Source organism: Pan paniscus, chromosome X, assembly GCF_029289425.2.
Source record: "Pan paniscus chromosome X, NHGRI_mPanPan1-v2.0_pri, whole genome shotgun sequence".
NCBI classification, from domain to species: domain Eukaryota; kingdom Metazoa; phylum Chordata; class Mammalia; order Primates; family Hominidae; genus Pan; species Pan paniscus.
In genome coordinates, this window is record NC_073272.2 from 77,256,114 (window position 1) to 77,282,367 (window position 26,254).

General features: G+C 35.7%; 1 protein-coding gene across 9 annotated transcripts in view; it reads right to left on the reverse strand.

The window, feature by feature from the left end:
* The window catches only part of ATRX (ATRX chromatin remodeler), a 286,622-nt gene that overhangs the window by 174,125 nt on the left and 86,243 nt on the right, over positions 1 to 26,254 (reverse strand). For 2 of the 9 annotated variants that reach the window (XM_003824402.6, XM_024927202.4), the window contains 7 exons: positions 21,525 to 21,580; positions 20,535 to 20,587; positions 19,530 to 19,657; positions 16,782 to 16,895; positions 11,781 to 11,890; positions 7,910 to 7,977; positions 4,491 to 7,564 (listed from right to left, as the gene is read on the reverse strand). In XM_003824402.6, the coding sequence (XP_003824450.3) occupies positions 4,491 to 7,564; positions 7,910 to 7,977; positions 11,781 to 11,890; positions 16,782 to 16,895; positions 19,530 to 19,657; positions 20,535 to 20,587; positions 21,525 to 21,580 (3,603 nt within the window). The remainder of the gene's footprint in view (positions 1 to 4,490; positions 7,565 to 7,909; positions 7,978 to 11,780; positions 11,891 to 16,781; positions 16,896 to 19,529; positions 19,658 to 20,534; positions 20,588 to 21,524; positions 21,581 to 26,254) is intronic. The other 7 variants (XM_055106354.2, XM_008978119.6, XM_008978118.6 and 4 more) reach the window with 7 other exon arrangements.

Sequence of the window (26,254 nt, forward strand, 5' to 3'; positions counted from 1 at the left end):
CAGGAGAATCACTTGAACCTGGGAGGCGGAGGTTGCAGTAAGCCAAGATCGCACCACTGCACTCCAGCCTGGGTAACAACTCTCTCAAAAAAAAAAAAAAAATCTAAAGAGGTTAAGATTTGGGCATTTCATTCTATATAAATTTTACTTCAAAAGAAAAACTGAAATATTAAACTGTAGGTTAATACTATGCATGCTTAAGTATTTCAGGAGAAGTATGCTGATGTCTACCATTTAATTTGAAATGCATCAAAGATTTTAAGGGTATTATACTAAGTGAAAAAAGCCAATCTCAAAAGGTTATATACTTCATGATTCCATTTCAAAATAGCAAAATTACAGTGATAAAGAACAGATTACTAGTTGCCAGATGTCAGGAATGGAGGTAAGGACAGCAGTATCACAAGGGAGCCTTGTGATAATGGAACTGGTTTGATATATCGGTTGTGGTGGTGATTATACAAAGATACACACGTGGTACAACCGCACTGAACTATACTTATACACACACAAATGAGTGCATGTGAAACTGGTGAAATCTGAATAAATCTTCAGTTTTCTGGTTTTGACACTGTACTAGAGTTACAAGATATTACTCTTGAGGGAAACTAAGTAAAGGGTATCTGAGACCTCCCTGTATTTTTTTTTTTTACAAATTTCTGTGGATTTATAATTATGCAAAATAAAAAGCTAAAAAGGCAAAAAAAAGATATACTGATGGATAGACAGAAGGATATATAGATATGTTATCAAGAAAATACAGTATAATATTAATGGTAGATGCTTTGGTGTATACTTAAATGTTTTTCACAATAAAATGTTGAAGAGAAATGGAGGAAAAAATCTATAAAGGAAACAGACACCTATAGGCTCAGGATAGAAATACACTAAATAAGGCCAGGCGTGGTGGCTCAAGCTTGTAATGCCAGCATTTTGAGAGGCTGAGGCAGGCGGATCACTTGAGGTCAGGAGCTCAAGGCCAGCCTGGCCAACATGGAGAAACCCTGTCTCTACTGAAAATACAAAAATTAGCCAATGTGGTGGCATGCACCTGTAATCTCAGCTACCCAGGAGCCTGAGGCACGAGAATCGCTTGAACCCGGAAGGCAGAGGTTGCAGTGAGCAGGGATTGCAGTGAGCCGAGATTGTACCACTGCACTCCAGCCTGGGTGGCAGAGTGAGACTTCAACTCAAAAAAAAAAAAAAAAGAGAGACAGAGAGAGAGAAGAGATTTCATAATATCCCAGCAAACTCACAATAAATATCTCATTCAAACAGACCAATCTTCAAATGAAATATAATTAGTAACAGTACTGTCACTCCCTCTTTACTACACCTTTCAAAATTTGACCTATCCTTTGAAGTTCAAATGCCAACTATTCTTCTAAATATTTCCCCAAATATTTAAGTAGCTCACTTGCCATTTATTGTGTAGCCCCATTATAGTTTGTTGTGTTTGTTGTTGTTTTTGTTTTGAGACGGAGTCTCGCTCTGTCGCCCAGGCTCAAGTGCAGTGGCGCGATCGTGGCTCACTGCAATCTCCATCTCCTGGGTTCAAGCGATTCTCCTGCCTCAGCCTCCCAAGTAGCTGGGATTACAGGTGTGCGCCACTACACCTGGCTAATTTTTTTGTATTTTTAGTAGAGATGGGGTTTCACCATGTTGGCCAGGCTGGTTTCGAACTACTGACCTCAGATGATCCACCCACCTTGGCCTCCCAAAGTGCTGGGATTACAGGCCCCATTCTAGTTTTATATCTTTCTTCTGTTACTTTTTTTAATGATTTCTCTATGTCTGTCTTGCATTAAACTGCAATCTCCTAGGACCATGTTCTTCATCTTGGTTATTCATGCCATTACCAAGCCCCAATTTCTAGGAAAATACTGTAGCTGTAATATGATACCCAAATACTGCGAATAAACTGGAATCCTCTAAACTCAATAGGGGGCAGGGTTTTTCTTTTAACCTTCTAAAACTGTGACCTAAAATTAAGTTAGACAGAGGAGTACATAAATTCAGCATGCTTACATAAGCATGTAAGTAAATTCTGAAGGAATATCATAACACTGGCTCACACGCAAACTTATCTTTAAAAACAGAACTTTTTACAGCGCTTATTTTCAAGGCACTCATATTCTATTCTACTTGTTTCTATTGACAAGGCCCAATTTTTCACAGGTTAAATTCCCTAACAAATTTATCTTCTTTCTTATTTCATCCCAAATAATCAGCTTAGCCCCCAAAAATATCCAGGGTAAAGAAAATCTCAACAAGGCTTATTTCACCAAGCAGTTGAAGGATTGGAATTTGCTGAAGTGACGAATTCTCAAAGTTTCTCTTGATACACACCTGAGAAAAAGTTTACTCCCCATCAGCCTATTTGTCCTTCAGATCAAAGTTAAATAAATCAAAATGGAACACAGTGATCTAGATCAGTGCTGAGATAAGTAATTATCAAGAGATGCATCAATTGAGTATTTGCCATATATCACCATCCCTTCTTAAGGCCTAATGAATTCATATTAATTATTACACTAAATATTAATAATTCTCAACATGAGAGGTGCATAACAGAAACTTTCATAGGTATCAATAAATCAAGTGAGATCTTAAGAAAAGTAGTAAAATACTTGAAATCAAACATACTGATTTCACCAGTGAAACTGTTTAATCACAGAAACCAATTTTCCAAAGTTTAAAAATAGCCAGACTAAGAAAAAAAGAGAAGATCCAAATAAATAAAACCAGAAATAAAATTAGCTCAGTGACATATAATTTTTAATGGATTTTTAACTAATTTTTAAACACAATTTATTATTCTTAAACTCTAATCCTTAATAAGGATTTTCACAGCTAACCTAACAACTAAAACATTGATTTGACATCAAAGTAAATATTAGATTCTGTATTTTTAATATAAGTCCACAATCCCTTATATATAATTTTGAAATCTAAAACACTCTCAAAATGGAAAGTTTCTGTAAGAGGGTACCAAAGACAATCTGGCAGCAAAACCTGGTCTAAACTGCTTATTCCTTTAAATGTGAATCTTCAAATGTTTTGCTGCAGAAATACTATGTGTTTGATTATCTAGTGTTGCATCAGGCCCCACTGGAGCTTTTATAAAATATATAGTAACTGCTCTCTATTATTTTTCTAAAAACCAAAAAGTTGCAAATTCTGAAACACAATAGACTCCAAGAATTTCAGGTAAGAATCTGTGAACTTGAAGTTACAACGGCCACACAAACAGAGCTCCATCTAGTCATCTGATATAGCAGAGCATTCAATTGAAACACACACACTGCATATCACATGTGGTTTTCAAGTCAAGTCATAAGTACTCCATAAAAGAAATGTAAAGTTTTATTAAAAAACAAGATTTTGCTGGGCACAGTAGCTCATGCCTGTAATTCCAACACTTTGGAAGGCCGAGGTGGAAGGATTGCTTGATGCCAGGAGTTCAAGATCAGCCTGGGTAACATAGCAAGACCTCATCTCTACAAAATTAAAAATTAAAATTTAAAAAATAGCCAAGATTCAAATTAATTCCATTAAAATCCAATTGGGATAAATTGAAAACTGTAACATAAGAACTGGAAGGAAAAATTTTTAAATTCTACCTATGTTGGAAATACAATTTTATGTAAAACCCACTTTATAAAAAATTTTAAATAAATCCTGAGTATCCATAGAACTGACAGGTCTTACTGACTAAAAAAAAAAGACAAATGACCAATACACATTTATTATACAACTGATTTTTAAAATAACTTCAATAATAAAAACTTATTTTTAAAATTATTTTTCATAAATTTTAAAGATTTTAATTAATTCATAAAAATATTTTCATTCACCAGCTGACCCAAACTTTAATGTTCCTAGTACTCTACCTCATCAGGGTAGGCTAATCCAGCTAATGTTTGGATTTTCTTCCTTCATTTTGACAGTGTTTTTAAAAGAAAAACATCTGTTCATGTCATTAGAAACTAGTTAATAAGCATCAACAAAGGGTTTTAATGAGGCAAATTAAAAATAATTAAAGGGGATTTCATGAGACACAAAGTTATCTGTTCAAACTTAAAAAGCCATATGCATGGCAGTTAAAATTTTGACACACCATGTCATACCAGTACCAAGCACTCACTTCCATTATATAACTTAATAGCTACTGAACCACTGGCACCAGTCTGCTTTTCCTTCTGCTCATTACTCCAGAGAAAAGCACTAAACATTGATAAAGAAATTTTGTCATTTACTCAACAAATTTGAGATCCCTGATACTGAATACTAGCAATGTTCAAAATATCTTCCAATGGCAGCATAAAAATAAATAGGGAAACTTTTTTTAATAAACTCCTAAATAATTTTTAAGTGGTATTCTCCTAAGTAGTAACCCTAAATTTGATTAGCTTCAGGGGAAATTAAACAATGTAGTAACTCAAGAGGGGGAAGTACAAATTATGAATTTTTTATTTATTTTTGCATACCTGAAGATTGGCAAAATCCAGTATGTGAAGACAGCACTAAATTTTCAGTCACAGGCTTAATTTTCTGTTCATCGCTGCTTCCCTCACCTATAGAATTCTGATCATCATCTTCTATATCAGAAGAAGATGAGGATGTAATGTCAGCTTGCTTCCTTTTAGTGCTTGTTCTTAGGGAGTTTCTCTTTTTCTCCTTGACAATGACTGCCTTCTTTTTAGATGAAGTTCTTTGCTGCTTCTTTTTATTATCTTCAGAACTTTCCTCAGCATCAGATGATGATGAGCCACTTTGTATTTCCTTAGTATTTCTCTTTGAACTTAAATTTCTTCTTTCCCTCAATTCTATTCTTTTCAGTCTCTTATCAGAAGAGTTACAACCATCTTCTTTCATGGAATATTTCTCAGTATCAGATGATGAACAATCTTGTCTCTTCCTTGAACTCTTTCCAAGCAACTTGCACCTTTTCTTCTCTCTACCATATGCTCCATTCTTACTCTTTTTATCCTCTGAAGAGTCACAACTATCTCCTTTCCCTGTTGACTTCTCAGCATAATCAGATAATTCATCCTTCTTTTTAGAAGTTTTATCTCTTATTTTTTTACTTTTCTTTTCTCCATCAGTTGTTCCATTCTTAATTTGTTTTATGCCCTTAGGAAAATGACAAATTTCTTCTCGCTCAGGTAACTTTTCAGTGCCATCAGATGAAGACTCATACTGTTGTTCCATTTTAATTACTTTTTTCTTAAAGTCTGAAGGTTTCTTTTTTTCTTCAGTTCCCTTTTTGCTCTGCTTTTTATCATCTTCAGAAGTTTCATCACTCTGGTCTTTCTTTAGGAATTTCTCCGCAGTATCAGATAAGCCATCCTGTACTTTTTTACATGTTTTGGTTTTGAGATGCTTGCTCTTTTCTTTAGTTTCAGCAACTTTTCTAACTTCCAAAGAAGTAAAACTCTCCTCTTTCCCAGAAAGCTTATCGACACCATCAGTGGAAGCACTTGCTTGCTGCTTCTTAGGAAGTCGATCTCTTAATTCCATGATGGTCGTGTCTTTATCAACTGTGCCTTCTGCTGAAGAGAAATTCTCTCTCTCTTGTTTCCTTTCAGCATCATCAGATGATCCTTCTTGTGAGGTCTTCAAATTTTTGTGCCCTTGATTATCCATTCCTTTTTTGCTGTGTTTCTCATCTTCAGAAGAGTCAAAATCTTTTGTATTTGGAATTCTTTTTTTGGTGGTTCTGGCAGCACCAATTTTACTCATGCTCTTTATCTCTTTTTCTAATTCTGAGTCATAATTAGAAGACTCAGACTGGGTTTGTCGTTTCTTTTTAGAAATTATAGAGCTCTTAGCTGATTTGCCCTTTTTAGTATCAAAATCTGAGCCAGATGTAGAACTTTTTCGTTTCCTTTTTCCTTTATCATCTTTCCCCGCCTGAGTCTTTAAATCATACAAAGTCTTATGGTTTGTATGAATTTCATTAATATCAGTATCTGAAGAAGAACTGTGACTCATCCTGCTCACCTCTTTGAGGATTGCTAGCATTTCATCAGAATCTGAATTTTGATCCACAGTCTCTGATTGCTTAGATTTTGGCAATTTATTAGGCTTAGGATTATCTATAGCACTGTCAGAAGAATTACGCTTATCCTTTTTTCTCACTGGAACTGATAGTTTTTGTTTCTCCTTAACTGTTTCATTACATTCTTCATCTGAATTAGATGTTACAGGGTTAGTTTCTGTCGGTCGCCTCAAGGGTGTAGTCTTTACACGTGGGGATCTTCGAAGATCAGATTCCTCTAAAAGTAATGAAACTTCATTTTCAACCAAATGCTCATTATCACTGTTTTCCTGTCCAAGTCCACATTTCTCTAACTTGGGGTTCAGACCACAACTTTTATAGCCATCTTTATCTTGTGGAACTTCCTGACAATCAGCACCTTTAATTGGGGAATTAGAAAGGGAAACAGGAGTGAGTTTAACATATAATTCTTTTGTTACTTTAGCTGTAGTTTTTGATTTAATACCTCCTCTGTTGTCTTTTGAAGAAATATTTAATTTTACAGATGAACTCTCCACTTCTTGTTCAGTTCCACTGCTGCCATCCCCTTGATGATCAACTGAACTCTGAACTTCCATAGCAGTCTCAAGATTCTCAAAAATGTCTTCTGGAACTGAGGAAGGAACAGACACAATATCCATGTCTAAATCTTCAGAAGTGTTGGCAGGTTCATATTGAGGTTCTTCTTTTCTATCAGATTTCTTATGTTCACCACCGGTACTTTTATTTGCTCTTTGTTCCTCTGTTGGAACATTCTGATCCATGTGCTCACTATCTACCTGTTTTCTTGAAAGTTTAGCTTCTGACTTTGAAATATCCTTCTTTTCCAAAGCACAAGGTTTTTCTCCTTTTCGTGCTTTTGTTTCAAACTTAGCATCTATGACTTTATGCTCTTTGGTATTTTTCTCTTTGTTTACAGCATCCATCGCTCGAAACTCCGAATTTAAGTCTTCTTCCAATGCAAGATGAGCCTTCTTAATATCAGCCAACACAGACTTAAAAGCCTTAAGCTGACGTAATTTTGTAGCAGAACTGATTTCTGAATTATCTGTTGCCTGCTTTAAAAATTTAACATAACTGGAGTTCATGTTGGCTGTGGTCTCAATCAGTTTTTTTGCCTTCTTAATCATCTCTTTGGGCACAATTAGTGCGGAATAAGAGTAGGTTACAGAGCCAGAACAGGAATCATCTAATTTCTTTTCTTCTCCATTACAATTTGAACTAGTCTTCTTTGGAGAAAATCTGGATGTATGTTCATATACTTTATTACTCTTTTCACTGTCAACTTTTATCTTCTTCTTATTTTGCTGCAACAACTGTTCTAAATTCTCAAATACGCTGTTACATGCAGTGACCAAGTCCAACAAAGGCTCTGGGTGACAAATGTAGCAATACCATTGGTTGTTTTCATCCATTATTGTGGACAACTCCTTTCGACCAAGGTTGCGTAGAATGCATTTCTTGCAGAAAGCATTATGGCAAAAGTCACAACAAATCAAGTTTCCACCTTCTGCACACCACCTGCAATGTTTTAAAGATTAAAACATTATTCCCTTCTTTCAGGAAACTGAAAAGATATGTAAAAAAATAAAAATAAACATTATTCCCAACAAAACTCATTTTAATCTCTTTGTTATAATGCAATTTAAATTTTACTGCCAGTAATTTTAGTGGTAATTTAGGTCATCTGCTTACTCTTTATTAGAAACTTAAACTAGACATAAATCCAGGGTTTTATGGAAAAGAACAACCTTTCATTAAAGACATCAATGATGATACTATGAAAGACAAACCTCATAAATGATTATGTAACAATTCCTCCCAAAAGTAGGAAACACTGAATGTTAGCTCATCTATATTACCTACCTACATTGTTCATCCATTCCATCTGAGTCACGGCTAATATCATCACTCATGTAATATTTAAAGCAATTCTATTAAAAGAAAAGAGGAAGGGGAAATTTAATTCGAAATTGATAACATTCATAAAGGACAAAAACTTTATTTTTGTAAGTAATTAAAAACACTGGGGAAAATCTCCAGGACACTGGTGTGGGCAAAGATTTATTGAGCATATTACACAAGCTCAGGCAACCAAAGCAAAAATTGGCAAATGAGATCACATCAAGTTAAAAAGCTTCTGCACGGCAAAGGATACAATCAACAAAATGAAAAGACAACCCACAGAATGGGAGAACATTTTGCAAAGTGCCCATCTGACAATGGATTAATAACCACAATATATAAAGAGCTCCAACAATTCTATAGGAAAAAATCAAATAATCCAATCAAAAAATGGGCAAAAGATTAGACTGGACATTTCTCCAAAGAAGACATACAAATGACAAACAGGCATATGAAAAGCTGCTCACCATCATTGATTATCAGAGAAATGTTAATCAAAACTATAATAAGATATCATCTCACCCCAGTTAAAATGGCTTATATCCAAAAGACAGGCAATAACAAATGCTGGCAAGGATGTGGAGAAAAGGGAACCCTTGTATACTGTTGGTAGGAATGTAAATGAGTACAATCACTATAGAAAACAGTTGGGAGATTCCTCAAAAAAACTAAAAATTGAGATACCGTATGATCCAGCAATCCACCTGCTGAGTATATACACAAAAGAAAGGAAATGAGTATATCAAAAAGATACTGGCACTCCTATGATTGTTGGGCCACTGTTTACAATAGCAAAGATTTGGAAGCAACCTAAGTGCCCATCAACAGATAAATAAATAAATAAAATGCGGTACATATACACAATGGAGTACTATTCAGCCATAAAAAAGAATGAGATCCTGTCATTTGCAACATGGAAGGAACTGGAGATCATTATGTTAAGTGAAATAAGCCAGGCACAGAAAGACAAACACTGCATGTTGTCACTTATAAGTGGGATCTAAAAATCAAAACAATTGAACTCATGGATGAACTAATGAAGGATGTCATGAAGGACAGTTACAAGAAGCTGGGAAAGGTAGTGAGGGGATAGGGAGGAGGTAGGGATGGTTAATGAGTACAAAAAATACAAAGAATAAGACCTACTATTTAATAGCACAATAGGGTGACTACAGTCAATAGCAACTTAATTGTACATTTTTAAATAACTTAAAGAATGTAATTAGATTGCTTGTAACTCAAAGGATAAATGCTTGAGGGGATGGATACCCCATTTTCCACAATGTGCTTATTTTACATTGCACGCCAGTATTAAAACATCTCATGTATGCCATAAATATATACACCTACCATGAACCCACAAAAATTTTAAAAATAAAAACAATTTTTTTTTAAAAAAGGGAGTATGTGTGCATGTTTCAGAGACTCAAAGCAAAAACACTGCACTACCGCAGCCGGGTACAGTGGCTCATGCCTATAATCCCAGCACTCTGGGAGGACGAGGAGGGTGGATCACCTGAGGTCAGGAGTTCAAGACCAGCCTGGCCAACATGGCGAAACCCAGTCTCTACTAAAAATACAAAAATTAGCCGGGCGTGGTGGCAAGCGCCTGTAATCCCAGCTATTCTAAAGGTTGAGGCAGGAGACTCACTTGAACCCTGAGGCGGAGGTTGCAGTGAGCCAAGATCACGCCATTGCACTCCAGCCTGGGCAACAGAGTGACACTCCGCCTCAAAAATAAATAAATAAATAAAATAAACACTGCTACCCACTACCCAATGTCTGTATTTTCCAGACATCTAACTATCTCAAGAATTAATGCCTTGAAACAGATTTCCATACACTCAAGTACCACTATTCCTTATTTAAAAGTGTATAAAAGATTTTTGGCTGGGTGTTTGGTGGCTCATGCCTGTAATCCCAGCACTTTGGGAGGTTGAGATGGGTGGATCACTTGAGGTCAGGAGTTCAAGACCAGCCTGGCCAACAGGGTAAAACCCCATCTCTACTAAAAATACAAAAATTAGCCAGGTGTAGTAGTGGACACCTGTAATCCCAGCTACTCGAGAGGCTGAGGCAGGAGAATCACTTGACCCAGGAGGTAGATGTTGTCGTGAGCCAAGATCGCGCCACTGTACTCCAGCCTGGGCGACAGAGCAAGACTCTGTCTCAAAAAAAAAAAAAAAAAAAAAGTTTACAAAAGATTTTTAGTAAAGCTAATTTCTGGTCTCATACAACTAGCTACTAAAGCTCTACATAAAAATGTATTAGATGTGGGTACTTAACAATTTTAATAGCCACCATATACAAACAGCTACTATGTATACAGCTAAACAATTAATCTATATTATCTTTAAATACCAAATACCTACCATGCAAGGTAGGACATATTATGAGAGAAAAGGCTAACTTTCATTAATATGTAAATAAATCTAAAGTCATACAACTAGTAAGAGGCAAAGCTGTTATTCAAATCCAAGTTTGACTGACTTCAAAGTCTTTCCAGTGGGACTGCAGAAAGGGAAAAGGTGCTCACTGATACAAACTACCGATTAGTGAAATGGCCTAGGCTCAACAGACTGGTTCTTGAAAAAAGACAATCACATAGATAAGAAAACAGAAAGGCAAATACATGTCACAAATCCAGCAATATTAGATTCTACTGTCACAATTTAAAATGAAACTCTCTAATACATACCCTAGATAGGCCCCTGGCTGAACTGAATTCAAGGAAAGGAGGGATACAAATTGCTAAAGAACAAAGTACAGTTCATTTAAGCATGTCTGAATCTATCAAAAATTCATGCAAGAAAAGATCTAGAGCTAGAATTCCAAGGAAAACATGGCCTGCCACTGCATTTCAAAGGCAGCTTTTTATTGGGAAACAAACTAACATAGGATTAATCTTAGCAGGAATATGAGTTAAGAAAACCATAACCTTGACATTTATAGGTAGGTAGGTAGTTACTGAGACGAAATTTCCCTCTTGTTGTCCAGGCTGGAGTACAATGGCGCGATCTCGACTCGCTGCAACCTCCACCTCCCGGGTTCAAGCGATTCTCCTGCCTCAGTCTCCCAAGTAGCTGGGATTACAGGGACCCGCCACCATGCCCGGCTAATTTTTTGTATTTTTAGTAGACACGGGGTTTCACCATGTTAGCCAGGCTGGTCTCGAACTCCTGACCTCAGGAGATCCACCTGCCTCAGCATCCCAAAGTGCTAGGATTACAAGCATGAGCCACCATGCCAGGCCCACATTTATAGATATTTAAAATTAACTCCAAGGTATTACTAACAAAAAAGTGGCACAGACTGTTAAAATTATAATGAACACATAAAAAACATTTTTAATTCTATCATCTCCAAGTTATGTCAAAACCCTGCTCCACATAGATAGTTTACATTTGGGGAAGTAGGATATATAAGGGGAAAGATTATAAAACACAAACATTACACACATCCACTCTTGAGATTTTCAAACACACCAAGCTCTCCCTCAACTACCAGTATCTGAATACTATGTTGCCTCTTCCCAGAACATGATGAACCAATCTCACTTACCAGGCTGATTCTTATTCATATTTCACATACAGCTTTCCACTAGAAAGCCATCCAAATCCTATTTACACAGGCTTCCGGTGTGCTCCCATAATCACAGTATCTCCCCTATCATGACACTTAGGCTTTGTACGTCTATTTTCCCCACTATAGTAGAAGTCTTCCAAGGGCAGATACCATTTCCATCTTTCTTCAAGACTGTGCCCTCAAAGGCCTGGTATATGGTAAGCATTCAAATATTTACGGTATGAAATATCAACAGATCATTACATACCTTACAAATAAGAACTTGCAATGAAGGGTGTCTATAAATGGAATCTTTTTGAAAATGATTGACCTGTTGTCCACAAGCAGTGCAGCTCACAATCCCATGAAGCCCATCTTCTAGGAGAAAGGAGTGGCTATTATTCACACATTTATACACAGAAAAAGATACTTACTTTAGTCAGCATTTTGTAACTTTTGTATTAGACATGAAATACCTCATAATCCTTAGAAAAATGGCATATTGGACACAAGTAAAAAAGGTTAATATTTTATCGACTTACTAAGCACATGACAACCTTGGCAAATTCCAAGTTACAAATCCTAATTGTTTCCTTTTACAGATGCAAATGCCATTTTTTACAACTTGAAATAACATTAAGAGAACCCATAAAAAGTTCTAAAACTAGGGGCCAAGAGCTCTTATTTTGTTATTGCTTTGCAAATAAATTCAGTATCAGTCCTTAAAGAATGGGGAAGTAAGTAACATATACGGAACAGATTCTTTTGCAATCCTACACTTAAGTATGCCATAAAGGTTTTTATTCTCATTGGAATTGTCTGCACAGATCCTATCAATATGGTATGTAAAAACTTGGTAATTTTATGATATTACCAATTTCCTTGCTAATATTTACTTCAACACTATACATAAATTGTCATTAACCTGCCTTTTTTCTATGTGTACTCCACTATCCACTCCATATCAATACTGTCTACTATTTCCAAATAAAGACAAACAAGACATTGCAGGTATATCTATTTTGGCAGCAAAACATCAGAACGACTGGGGGAAAAAGGCAGAGTCCCATTCTGTACTGTCTCCTGAAAAACAGACTGAAGAAAACCTACAGAAACCTCTCCAGCCTCCCTCTTGTCCCTAGTTCTGCTAAGGCAGTGTTTCACACCCTGAGCTAAACATTAGAGTCATCTGAAGAATCTTTTTAAAAACAGCCATTCCCACCCCTAAACCACTGAATTAAAATCTCTCAGGCATTTTCTTAAAGTTTCAAAGATGATCCTGATGTGCAACCAAGACCTTGATCAAAATAAGATGGTAGATTATAATTCAGAAGAAGTCACTCAAAATGCTTACATTCACAAATAAAAAGGAGACAACTAAAAAACAAATTGGCTCCATCCTTAAATAAAAAACAAAACATCACATATATTTTTCACCCTTTTAATTTTCTCTTTTGGGTTTCTGTTAGGTTTAAGGTCCAAAGCGCCATGGACCCAAATATTATCATGAATATTTTTATTTGTAGAAACTTTAAAAAAACTTTTAAGAGCTAGAGTCTCACTCTGTCACCTAGGCTGGAATGCAATGGTGCAAATTCAGCTCACTGCAGCCTCTACCTCCCAGGCTCAAGCAATCCTCCTACCTCAGCCTCCTGAGTAGCTGGGACTATAGGCATACACCACTACACCCAGCTAATTCTTTTTAAAGACTGGGTCTCACTGTGTTGCCCAGGCTGGTCTCCAACTCCTGGGCTCAAGCAATCTTCTGGCCTCAGCCTCCCAAAGTGCTGGGATTACAGGTGTGAGCCACCACACCTAGACAGAAGCTAAAAACGTTAATGTATAAGAACACCATCATACTTTTTTAGAAGATAAAAGTAAACTTGAAGGTTTACTATTTATGTTGCTAATATTTTTATTTTTTTTTTTAATTTTAAAGATGGGGTCTCAATCCATCACCCAGACTGGAGTACAATGGCACAATTATAAATCACTGTAGCCTCAAACGCCTGAGTTCAAGCAATCCTCCTATCTCAACCTACCTAATAGCAGGCATTACAAGCCTAATGTATTATGATCACATTATTTACAAACACCAGTTTGATCTTGGGTATTCATATATTCTGTATTTGTTTTAACAGAAACAAATACACCACAGCATACTTTTTCATTTCAAATAATGATTTCATTCAGATAAACTAACAAGATAAATAAAATGTAGAATCTGAATGTTCATCCAGTGTTAAGTAATACTTACTAAGTATCTTCTATGTGCTTTGGTGCATACATCGCTCAAGAATTAAACAAAACTAGGTAATTCTTTGGAGATTTTCTCCCACATGTGCACAAGGAATCAAATATAAGGATATTCACCACAGCACTAATTAGAAAATTAGAAAATGAAAAATTGGGAATAACTTCCTATGTGGGAAATGAATAGTGGCTTATTGATATAACATAATTCTATAGAGCAGTGAAAAATAAACAAACTAGATGTACATTTACTGACATGAATACAATTCAAAAACAATGTTAAATGAAAAACGTTCCCAAATGATATATACAGCATATTATTTTGTTATACTTTTAAATGAAAAATGTTTTATGAATACATATATAAAAAACATAGAAAAACATGCACACACATGCACATGCATAAAACTTCAATATAATCATTACCTGTGGGGTGGGAAGAAGGGGAAATGGATGAGAGTAGGACTGAACCAATATTTTACTTAAGTGAGATCTGAAGCAAATATGGTAAAATGTTGAAATGTTACTTTATGTACTTGTTGCTGTATACATGTTTAAATTTTTTATTTTTAATTATGAAATATATTTAAAATTGTAACACAGGGTATAAATGGAAAAGAGGCATTTTCGTTTCTGAGCTCAATAGATTTTAATGGTTTTAAATAGAACAAAATTATTGTGTCATGTAAAAAAGTTAGGTGTAAAATATACTTTCTAACAATTAAACTGGGAAGAGAATGTCAAAATAGGGTATGATACTGAAAATTTTTTAAAAAATCAGCTCCTGAAATGTTAACTTTAACCATATCTTTGTGTTATAATATTATTCCAAATCAGTATAAGACTTTATATATTGTCTTACATTCTTGTAATGTCTTACATTTCTTGTAATACAAGAAAGTTTACATTCTTGACAGTTTCCTAAGTTAGGCTTCAATTTGGAACTAGCTTTCTTAAAAAGTTTAAATATTAACTACACCAATTCAGTATTTCAGATCACCAATTTATCTATATATGTGTATATAAAGTAAACCTAGTGTTAAATTTCCTGTGTGATTTCTGACAGCTTAAAAATGTAACAAATCATTAAGATGAAAATAGAAGTGAAAGATTTAAGTGCTACTGATGGCTATAAATGCATGTATTCCCTTAAGCGTGATACCAAAACATTCCTACACAGAACATTCAATAAAATGTTCCTGAAACTTATCAGCTGAGACCAAATGTCAGCGGCATACCAAAGTGGCACTAGGAATACCCTCGTCAACAACAGTGGTTCTTTTATTCTTTCAGCCCTTATCCACATTTCAGACACTGACTGCTACAGGGTCCCTTCCCAAAAATAACACCATTTAGACACTCTGTACACTAAGTGTACACAATGCAGAACACTTAGTTATTTGTCTTCTCTAGAGAACCTATGATCAGAGGAAAGAAACTCTTACTACTGATCTTTACCATCACTTTATAATTGAGGATTCTCTTAAATTTTAAGACTACTACCTTAGCTTTAATGAGCTCTGTTGCTGCAATGGCAGTTTCCCTACCATGAACTAGATTCTCAGAAAGATTCCTTATGCTCAAAAGGAGTTGACTACCCCTTTGTGGACAAAAGACTAAATAATATTTCCTTTATTTTTGCCAACAATCTTACAAATTATTTAATCAGAAAATGAATATATAAAATATGTTATAAAAATAGATATATTTTACTGGTTCCAGCAAGATAATCATAGCATTAAAATAAAAATCCACACAAAATTTCACCAATATAAGAACTTCACTATAATTTCACAATTATATAATCTGATCAATATTAAATGGATATGCTTTCACTACACTTCTACTTAGAAATTTAGTGTCATGTTCTATCATTTGGAGAGTCATTCCTTTTATAGTTATGAATTCTGGCTTTATTAAGCTGCCCCAAAATATATATAGGCACCATTTAAGAATCACACACAAACAAGTGGGACACATAGTCCACTATTATTTCTAAATGAATCCTTCTGATGCAAACTTTTTATAGATGGTTAGCCAATATTAGAGAGTGTGTGTGTGTGTGTGTGTGTGTGTGTGTGTGTGTGTGTTTTAATTTTTTTGAGACAGGGTCTCACTCTGTCATCCAGGCTGCAGTGCAGTGGTGCAATCACGGCTCACTGCAGCCTCGATCACCTGGGCTCAAGTGATCCTCCCACCTCAGCCTCCAGAATAGCTAGGACTACAGGCATGCGCCGCTATGTCCAGCTGATAATTTTTTGTAGATATGGGGTCTCACCATATTGCCCAAGCTGGTCTCGAACTCCAGGACTCAAGTAATTCTCCTGCCTTGGCTTCCTAAAGTGCTGGTATTACAGGTGTGAGTCATCACTCCCCACCGTTTGTGTGTTTAAGGGAAGATAGACAGACAAAGGGAGAGGTGCCTCTGGAAGACAGAGGGAGGGTTATCAGCTCTAGCTCCCTACTCCTTCCTACTTATGTCCATGTTGCCATTCTTAGATTAGTGGATTTGAAACTTCAGTGTACACAAGAACAAACTGGAGTACATTCTTGACCTCATCAACAGAAATTCTAATTTGTGAGGAGTGGAGTCAAGGGACTTGCATTTATAATACCCCAACTAATACTAATGCAGATGTACGTCACTCTATCCAACTCTAAATATATATAAAGTTACCTGTAGGCCACAGACAAGATTTTGCATGAATCTAAAATTCTTTTAGGGTTGGGGGGAAAACATAGTATTATGGCATATATGTATTATAGAACATGTGGAAGAAGGAAATGCTACGCTTCTTGAGATAACTTAATAGCCACTGAAGGCAAAGGTGTTTCGATAAATGGTGCTTAACCTTTTCTGCTTCAGAGCTCAGAGAGAAACAGAAGTTATATTTAAGTAGTGCTTTTAATAAACAAAAGGCAGAAAAGTGGAGGTATTTTTAGTAAGCACATCCGATTTTCCAATATGGTCATAAACAGCAATTTAAATTCATGTTTCATTTTCACTTGTATTTACCTCCGCGTTTTTTGAGATTTTCAGTTTTCATTTTACTTCTGCTTCTAAATTCAGGCCCTTTAAAATCATCTTTGTCTTCATTCAGCACTGGCTCTGGCTGTACAATCACTGTACCTAGAATGATTTCATTTAAAAAACCATTACACATATTAAATGTGCAAGTGAAGTACAAGACTTCAGTTCAGATAAAGCCAACATTGCTGGTACATAGTTTGTTTCTTTCAAGCTTTAGATATTGGTGTAAGGACCTCACAAAAGTAAATAAAACAGGGAAATAGTAAAAGGGCCAGGTGTCAACAGTTTATTTGTTGAAATATAGTTCATAAAAACAGGAAAGGGAGGTATTATGGAGTGATTACAAAACAAATGTGTGAATCAAACAGAAAGCCTCAACCCAGTTCTGAATTTTTATAGTGCCTATCACAAAAGCTGTTATGAATATGAACATCTATGCTAAGTTCCATAAAGAATTCATAAAATATGTGGTTCAGAGGGAAAAAATTTTTAAAGACATCCTATTTTCATAATCGAAATCATAAACTCAGAAAGATTTTTAAGGGTAGTTTTATATTGCAAGGGAGGGGTATTGATGGGGGAAATGAAGTTCATTCTATTACTCCTGTATCTATACTGCAGCATTTCCCAACTGGTATGTCAAAGTTTCACTACTCTGTAAAGTCCTTAAAGAGTTTTAACAGATTAAGATACTTTAGCTGAAGTACCCTAACAATAAATTGTAGAATGAGATCATTTGTTGATCCCTATGTTAATATTTTAGAAAGAATGTCCTTCCTTAACTATAAAACATGTGAATTGAAGAGAGAGGCTGTCAATTTAAGTTTTCATTAGTTCTCTCAAGAGCAAATAAGACAGGCATAGTAAAAAGGGTTTAGGTTTCAATGTTTACCTACATTGCTGGGCTTAGTAACTGGCTATCATTGGCAACAATTAAGGAAAAAAAAAGCAGGTAGTCACCAGGGGCTTTCTCTGAAATATGGCTCTATGTTATTCAACAAGCAAATTTTGACAAGTTATAGCATCTAGTTGTTAAATGAGTTTCTGAGTCTCTGAAAGGGGGGGGAGGACACAGATGATTGAGATTTTACAGATTGTAGTAAAATTAAATAATCCCCACCAAAAAAAAGTTATTCACAGCAATCATTGCATGTAGACACTCAGAGAAGCCCCAGCATTTGAAAAGAACTAAAGATTTTAAATTAACAACAACGACAAAAAAAAAAAAAAAAACTGAATTCTCCCTAGATTTCTTCTAGGGAGAATTGGAAGCAAAGCAGCAGAGTGAAAAGAGCACTCACTAGGCTTTGGATTCAAGCAGACCTGGGTTGAAATCTTAGCTTCTCAATTTAAAGCTGAAAAAGTTCCTTGGGTTCTGAATTTGTTCCTTTATCTCTACAAGCAAAATAATAACTACCTTACAGTGTTGTTTTGAGGATTAAAGGAGTTAATTCTGTAAGAGCCTGGTACTTATACATACTCAATAAATATTACAACAATAATATAAACACCCAAATTTAACCTTATGAAACGGGTCTGTTTTTGTTTTGGTCTGACAGAATTAGGCATAGTTCAGGTTAGTAACATCATATGCTGACTTTCTTCCACAGTACAATTAAAACAAAAGTTTGAATTCCTATTTCTTACATCATAAACACTCCCAGTGACAACCACTGAGAATGTAAAAATCCAAAGTAAGTCACCACCTATGGGACTTAGACTCCCATGTTAGTTGTTTCTGCCCTTGGCCACCAAAACCATTATATAAAATTGTCATAAATGATTTGCAAAACTAAGTAAGCGGTAGGCCCCTATCTCTCTTCTTTCATTAATTTCCTTTCCTCATTTCATTTATCACCTTTTGTAACTTCTAATTTATCCTAGTCAAGGAAAGTCCCATCCCTCCTACCTACTGTATTTTTTAAACTTCCATAATTTGAAAATACGTCATAAAAACATAGACAGGGAACAAGGTTTAATAAGCACTGCTGTAAAAGATCTATGAGAATGAATTTGAAAAATGTGCCAAGAGACTACAACATATTATTTAACAAAGAGAAAAAATCTAAAATTTGACTCTTTGAACCAAGTTCCCTGTCATTCTCATCATCCAATTATATTGCTCTCAGACTTGAGCTATGAAGAGTCCAAGATATTCATTTGGCTATTGTTCCCTATTCTTATTAACAAGGTTTTATGGTTAGAACTTCAACAGTTGAGAGGTATGTGACAAAGTTTTTTTAAAAAGATAACAGCAAGAAATACAACTAAATCTATCTATGATAGTTAACTTCAGCTTTTAGCCTTAGGGAATTTAAGAATGCAATAAGACTAAACTAGACTGTACATGATTTTTAAGTTTTCAGGAACAGTCATTACATTTTTGTATAAAGCAAGCACATTAACATTGACTGAACCAAAACCTAATATATTAAATTTTTAAACCTGCTTACACACTGAAGTATAATTTGGAAACTAAAGCCCCTTGTCTAAAACTCAAAGGAAAGAAAAAAATAGATTTCATTCTTTACAAAACTAACTGAATATTCCAAATTTTTAACTTCAATAACACATATTATCATTGGCATACAAATATATTTCTAGACAGCCACTAGGAAAATGCCATGTTTGGTCGTTTGTACATAGTTAACAGTAATCAAGTTCCAATTTTATAAAAATGATGTTTAAAAATTCATTTCAACTTTAACTTCATGAAAAATTAACACACATTACCTTTTGGCAAGCTCTGCATAGTAATATCATTTTCTGAATTTTCATTAGACGCATCTTCATTTACAGTTTCATCATCCAAAGGTTTTTCATCATCTGATTCTACATACTTTGTTACAATTGAAGGTTTCCTATGAAAGAATTAAGTTCATAGAATTATGAATGTTTCTGACAACTGGAACAATACCCAAAGAACATAAATAACATGTTGAGATTGAGCAGTGGGTCTCAACAAGGAAGCACATCAGAATCACCTAGGGAAGCATGTATGTCTATACCATATCACTGAAGATTATGATTCAGTAGGTCTGGAGCAGGACCAAGGCATATGCATTCTGAAAAAGCTACCAGGGAGACCCTGGAGGACACTCTTCTTTAAGAATCACTACTTCAGAGAATAAATTAATATCAAACAAGCTTGGTTTTTAAGAGACATTCCCACTGGTTAGAAACAATGAAAGTCCAATAGACTAAGCGGCAAACTTCTAATAACAATTATACTGCATAGTATATTGGGTACTATATTATGTTAGAAAAGTTTCAGTTTTTATGTATGACTTGAGTTGACAATTTAGCAGAAAAAAGTGTTTTTTACCACTCTTTTTTCTCCTTATAACTTACAACTATGATGACTAACTCCCCATCCTAGACAATTTCATATAACCCAAAAAACCCACTGCCTCATAGGCATTCAACAATTATTTTGTCCTTTTTCAAGGACATATATTGTCTAATGAAATAAACTACATATTGCAAGGGCCACTAATATATAATAAATCCTTAAAAACCCTTTAGAATTCAAAGTTAGAATGAATAATAATTGTTGAAATCAGGTGATAGATACAAAGGGATTCATTATATTATGCTAATCATTTTCAAATATGTATATTTGTATAGAATAGTTAACTCAGAATAGTGGTTGACATGAGTTCAGAAAAAACATGGTTTTAGAAACAGAAAATAACCTGAAAAAGAAAATAACTTTTTGTCCCTTCAACATCAACCAACCTCTTTGATCGTGACGATCCTGAAGACTTGGATTTTTCTGAAGAGCTAGTTCCCTAGATGTGAGACATAAATATAAAAGTGAATAAAATTCTCGAAACGGCATCCCTACAATTAGCTATTTCCCTATAGCAACTTCAATACAGTGATATAATGAGATGCTATTTATGTGCCTAGAATATTTTTCTAAAAGGAACTTCAAAAACTAATTCTCTACCACATAAGGAACACAGATGCAAAAAAATAAAAATTAAAACTAATTCTCATTTACTGCCAGGTTTCCTTGGCTGAAGATTAAATTTCTCGTTTTTTACATGGTTGCTGTGGCATGCTGCGGGGAATACACTGCTGCAAAATGATCATGGCCCCAGTCAACAAAGACAAAACAAAGATGCAGAAGTAATCAGATCTCAACAGAAGTAGGGAGTTTCAAGGATCTAAATATGTTTCATTCTTCTCTAAGCTAACATATGGCATGAACTAACTTCTACAACTTGCTTTGAGATACTAAACTTACCCTCATTTTGCCAGTATAATCAATATATTTTACTGGATTCAGTTTTTTTTATAGTAGGTCAAAAAATTCCCAAAACCACAGTTGTAGACCTGTGTATCAGGCAAAGGACCTTGTTATGAGTTGCTATAATAATGCTTAGCAGAATCTAGATACCAAGTTTTGAGAGATTTCACAACCATGGAGTTCATGCCCTTAACATCCACCTCAAACACCTTTGGGGCAATATAAAAACAGTTTAATATCTATCTGTTGGAAGTCTTCAGTTGTCTGACTTTAGGTAAACCACTGAAGTGAACCACAACAATAACAGAAACAATGAACACCTGTTCTCAAACTGGAAAACAACGAAACTGAAGTATAATGACAACTGAGTATCAGTAGCCTTCGACACATACATGTGTCCAGAAGCAATCTAAAGACATATGCTCTAGTTGGTTAATCGTAACTAACAAATATCTCTAAATAATTATCCTTACCTCTTCCTTGCTGTTTTCCATCATATCAGAGTTACTTCCAGAACCACTGATTTTATCTAAAAAAGAAGAAATAAAGAACATTATTTATCTCTTCGATGCATTATCAAACAGAACATCAATACCTATAACTCCACAAACCCATTCTCACACTATGAAGTCTGGCAGTATTGTTAACATACTACTCACATTAAAATATTCCTAGAAGTGTTCTTTCACTAGAATCACTCTCCTTTTGCATACTAACCCCTCCTTATAAAGCATGAAATCTCTGTAAAGATTACTTTGGTATAAAAACATTTCCTGTTGTAGTTTATAAATATTGCGAGACATTTCCCAGCAGAAGAAAATTTAAACTATTACACTAAAAATAAAAAACATACTACCAATAAAGTATATTTCATTTTACCATAAAATACTGGGAAAATAAGAGCAAACTAAACCAAAATCAAGGAGAAGGAAATAATAAAGATTATGGCAGAAATTCATGAAACTAATGAAATAGGAAATAGAAAAGCAATAGAAAAAAAAAAATCAATAAAACCAAAGAGTAGTTCTTTTCCTTTTCCTCCTTTTTTTTTTAGAGATAGGGTCTCACTCCATTGTCCATACTGGAGTGCAGAGGTGCTATCATGGTTCACTTTAGCCTCAACCTCCCGGGTTCAGGTGATCCTCCCCTCTAAGCCTCCCAGGTAGCTGGGACTACAGGCGCACACCACCACACCCGGCTAATTTTTTGTGGAGATGGGGTTTTGTCATGTTGCCCAGGCTGGTCTCTAACTCCTGGGTTCAAGTGGTCTGCCCACCTTGGCCTCCCAAAGTGCTGAGATTGCGGGCGTGAGCCACAGGCACCTGGCCAAAAACTAATTCTTTAAAAAGATGATCAAAGAGGACCTTGGCCATGAAAGTTGGAATCTGCTAGGGATTGTGTAACAACTTACCTGTGGGGGAAGAAAAGATAGACAAACTTTAGGGTAGACTGACCAAGAAAAAAAAGAAACAAGACTCAAGTTACTAGAATCAGAAATGAAAAAGAGGACATTACTACTAATCTTACTGAAATAAACGGATTATAAAGGAATACTATGAACAACTGTGTGCTAAAAAATTAAATAACTTACATGAAATGAACAAATTCCGAAACACAAACTACTAAAACTGACTCAAGAAGAAACAGGTGTGAACAGACCTGTAACAATTGATGAGATTAAATTAGCAATAAAAAAAGCTACCCATAAAGAAAAGGCCCAAATGTTCTCACCACTTAATTATAACAAACATTTAAAAAAGGACTAATACCAATCCTTCACAAACTCTTCTAAAAAACAGAAAAGGAGGCAACATTTCCCAACTCATTTTATGAAAACAGTATTGCCCTGATATAAAAAATATATCACAAATAGAGAAAACTACAGGCAAGTATCACTTATGAATATAGATGCAAAAGTCCACAAAAATATTAGAAAACTTCAAATCAGAAGACAGGCTAGAGACTGGGAGAAAATCTTCACAAAGTACACATCTGATAAAAGACAATTATCCAAACTATACAAAGAATGCTTAAAACTCAACAATAAAACAAACAACATGATTTTAAAGCAAGGAAAAAAAAAGAAATATGTGAACAGACACCTCACCAAAAAAGATATACAGACGCAAATAAGCACATGAAAAAATGCTCAACATGTCATTAGGGAATTGCAAATTAAAACAATATACCCCTGCATGCCTATTAGAATAGCCAAAATCCAGAACACTGACTACACCAAAACTGCTGAGAAGCATATGGAGCAAAAGAAACTATCATTTATTGCTGGTGGGAATGCAAAATGATACAGCCACTCAGGAAAACAGTTCAGCAATTTCTTACAAAACTAAGCATACCATATATAAAGCAGCAATCACACTCCTTGGTATTTATCCAAAGAAGCTGAAAACATACATCTACAAAATAACCTGCATGGAGATATTTATAAATGTCTTTATTTTATGTAAACATCTTCATTTACTTATATAAATATCTTTATAAGCAGCTTTATTCATAACTGCCAAAACTTAGAAGCAACCAAGATGTCCTTTAGAAGATGAATGGATAAACAAACTGTAGTACATCCAGACAATGGAATATTATTCAGCACTAGAAATAAATTAGCTATCAAGCTACAAAGAGACATGGAGGAAACAAATGCAGATTACTATGTGAAAGAAGCCAGTCTGGAAAGGTTACATACATATGATTACAACTATCACAATCTGAAAAAGGCAAAACTAAGGAGAAAGTAAAAAGATCAGTGGCTGCCAGTGCTCACAGGGGAGAAAGGGATGAAGAAACAGGCACAGCACAGGAATCTTTTTAGGGCAGTGAAACTATTCTGTATGATACCACAATGGTGAATGCAGGTCATTATATATTTGTCAAAAATCTTTAAAATGTATAACACCAAGAGTGAACCTTAACATAAACTATGCATTTGGGGTAATAATGACATGTCAATGTAGGTTCATCAACGTTATATAACAAATGTACAACTCTCTTACGGAATGCTGATAGTGGGAGATGCTGTGCATGTGTGGAAGCAGGGACATATGGGAACTCACTGTACTTTTTGCTCAATTTTGCTATGAACCTAAAACAGCTCTTTAAAAATATCTTTTTTTTCTGGCCAGGTGTGGTGGCTCACACCTGTAATCCTAGCACTTTGGGAGGCTGAGGTGGGCGGATCACCTGAGGTCAGGAGTTCGAGACCAGCTTGACCAATATGATGAAACCCTGTTGCTACTAAAAATACAAAAATTAGCTGGGCGTGGTGGCATGCACCTGCAATCCTAGCTACTCGGGAGGCTGAGACAGGAAAATCGCTTGAATCCAGGAGGTGGAGGCTGCAGTGAGCCGAGATTGTGCCATTGCACTCCAGCCTGGGCAACAAGAGCGAAACTCCGTCTCAAAAAAAAAAAAAAAAATCTTTTTTCTAATAAATTAAGGAAGAAAGGAAATTTTAAAATCTACAAAAACCCACAGGTAGGTAATATCATACTTAATGGCGACAGACTGAATGCTTTCCGAAACCCTTAAGATCAGGAACAAGGCAAGGAAATCTGCTCTCACCATTTCTATTCAACTTTGCACTACGGATTCTACTCAGAGCATGCATGTTAAAAAAAAAATTGAAAGTCATCAGTATTTAAAATGAAGGTATGAAACTATTCCTATTAGAGGGCCAGGCACAGTGGCTGATGCCTGTAATCCCAGCACTTTGGGAGGCTGAGGCAGGTGGATCACCCGAGGTCCGGAGTTCAAGACCAGCCTAGCCAACACGGCAAAACCCCGTCTCTACTAAAAGTACAGAAATTTGCCGGGTGTGGTGGCGCATCCCTGTAATCCCAGCTACTAGGGAGGCTGAGGTAGGAAAGTCACTTGAACCCAGGGGGTAGAGGTTGCAGTGAGCTGAGGTCATGTCACTGCACTCCACCCTGGTCAACAAAGCGAGACTCTGTTTCAAAAAAAAAATAAAAAATAAAACTATCCTTATTAGAATGTGACATTATCTCATACATAGAAGATCCTAAGGAATCCACTAAAGAATTATTGGAATAGGCTGGGCGCAGTGGCTCACGCCTGTAATCCCAAAACTTTGGGAGGCCGAGGCAGGCGGATCACCAGAGGTCAGGAGTTCAAGACCAGCCTGGCCAACATGGCAAAACCCTGTCTCTACTAAAAATACAAAAATTAGCTGGGCGTGGTGGCAGGTGCCTGTAATCCCAGCTACTCGGTAAGCCGAGGCAAGAGAATTGCTTGAACCTGGGAGGCAGAGGTTGCAGTGAGCCAAGATCGCACCACTGCACCCCAGCCTGGGGAACAGAGCAAGACTATCTCAAAAAATAATAATAATAATAATAAAAGAATTATGGGAATAAAATTAGTTCAGGAAGATTGATGGGTACAAGGACAATAAACAAAAATCAATGTTATGTCTATACACTTGCAATGAATAATCTCAAAATGAAATTAAGAAAAGAATTCCATTTATAACAGAATTAGAAGGAAATAATTTTTAAAAAAAAAAGAAGTATAAAACATACTCTGAAAATTATAAAATGCTATTGAAAGAAATTAAAGACCTAAATCAATGGAAAAACACTTCATGTTCATGAATTAGAAGATAACATTTTTTTTTTTATTAGGGACAGAGTCTCACCCTATTGCCCAGGCTGGAGTGCAGTGGTGCAATTATAGCTCACTGCCGCCTCAAATTCCTGGGCTCAAGTGATCCTCCTGCCTCAGTATCCTGATTAGCTGGCACTACAGGCACATGCCACCATGCCTGGCTGGTTTTTAAATGTTTTGTAGAGATGGGTTCTGGCTATGTTTCCCAGGCTGGTCTCAAATTCCTGTCCTCAAGTAATCCTCCCACCTCAGCCTCCCAAAGTGCTGGAATTACAGGCATAAGTCACCGCACCTCGCCAGTGATAAAACATTAAACATCCTTGAGATACATTTTACACACCATATAATTTACCCATTTAAAGTACACAATTCCTTCAGCCACCAGGCCAAGCCATAAGATTTATCATTCTTATGATGCCAGTGTTACAGAATCTTTGGGGTGTCACTTTTCTGGCCAGAAACATCTGCGGCTGGTGGCACCTGTGCCAGAGTTTTGCTCAGGCCTGCTGGGCTCGTCCCGCCTATTTGGCCTGGCCGGCTACACTCGGCTCATGCTACTGGCCTGTGT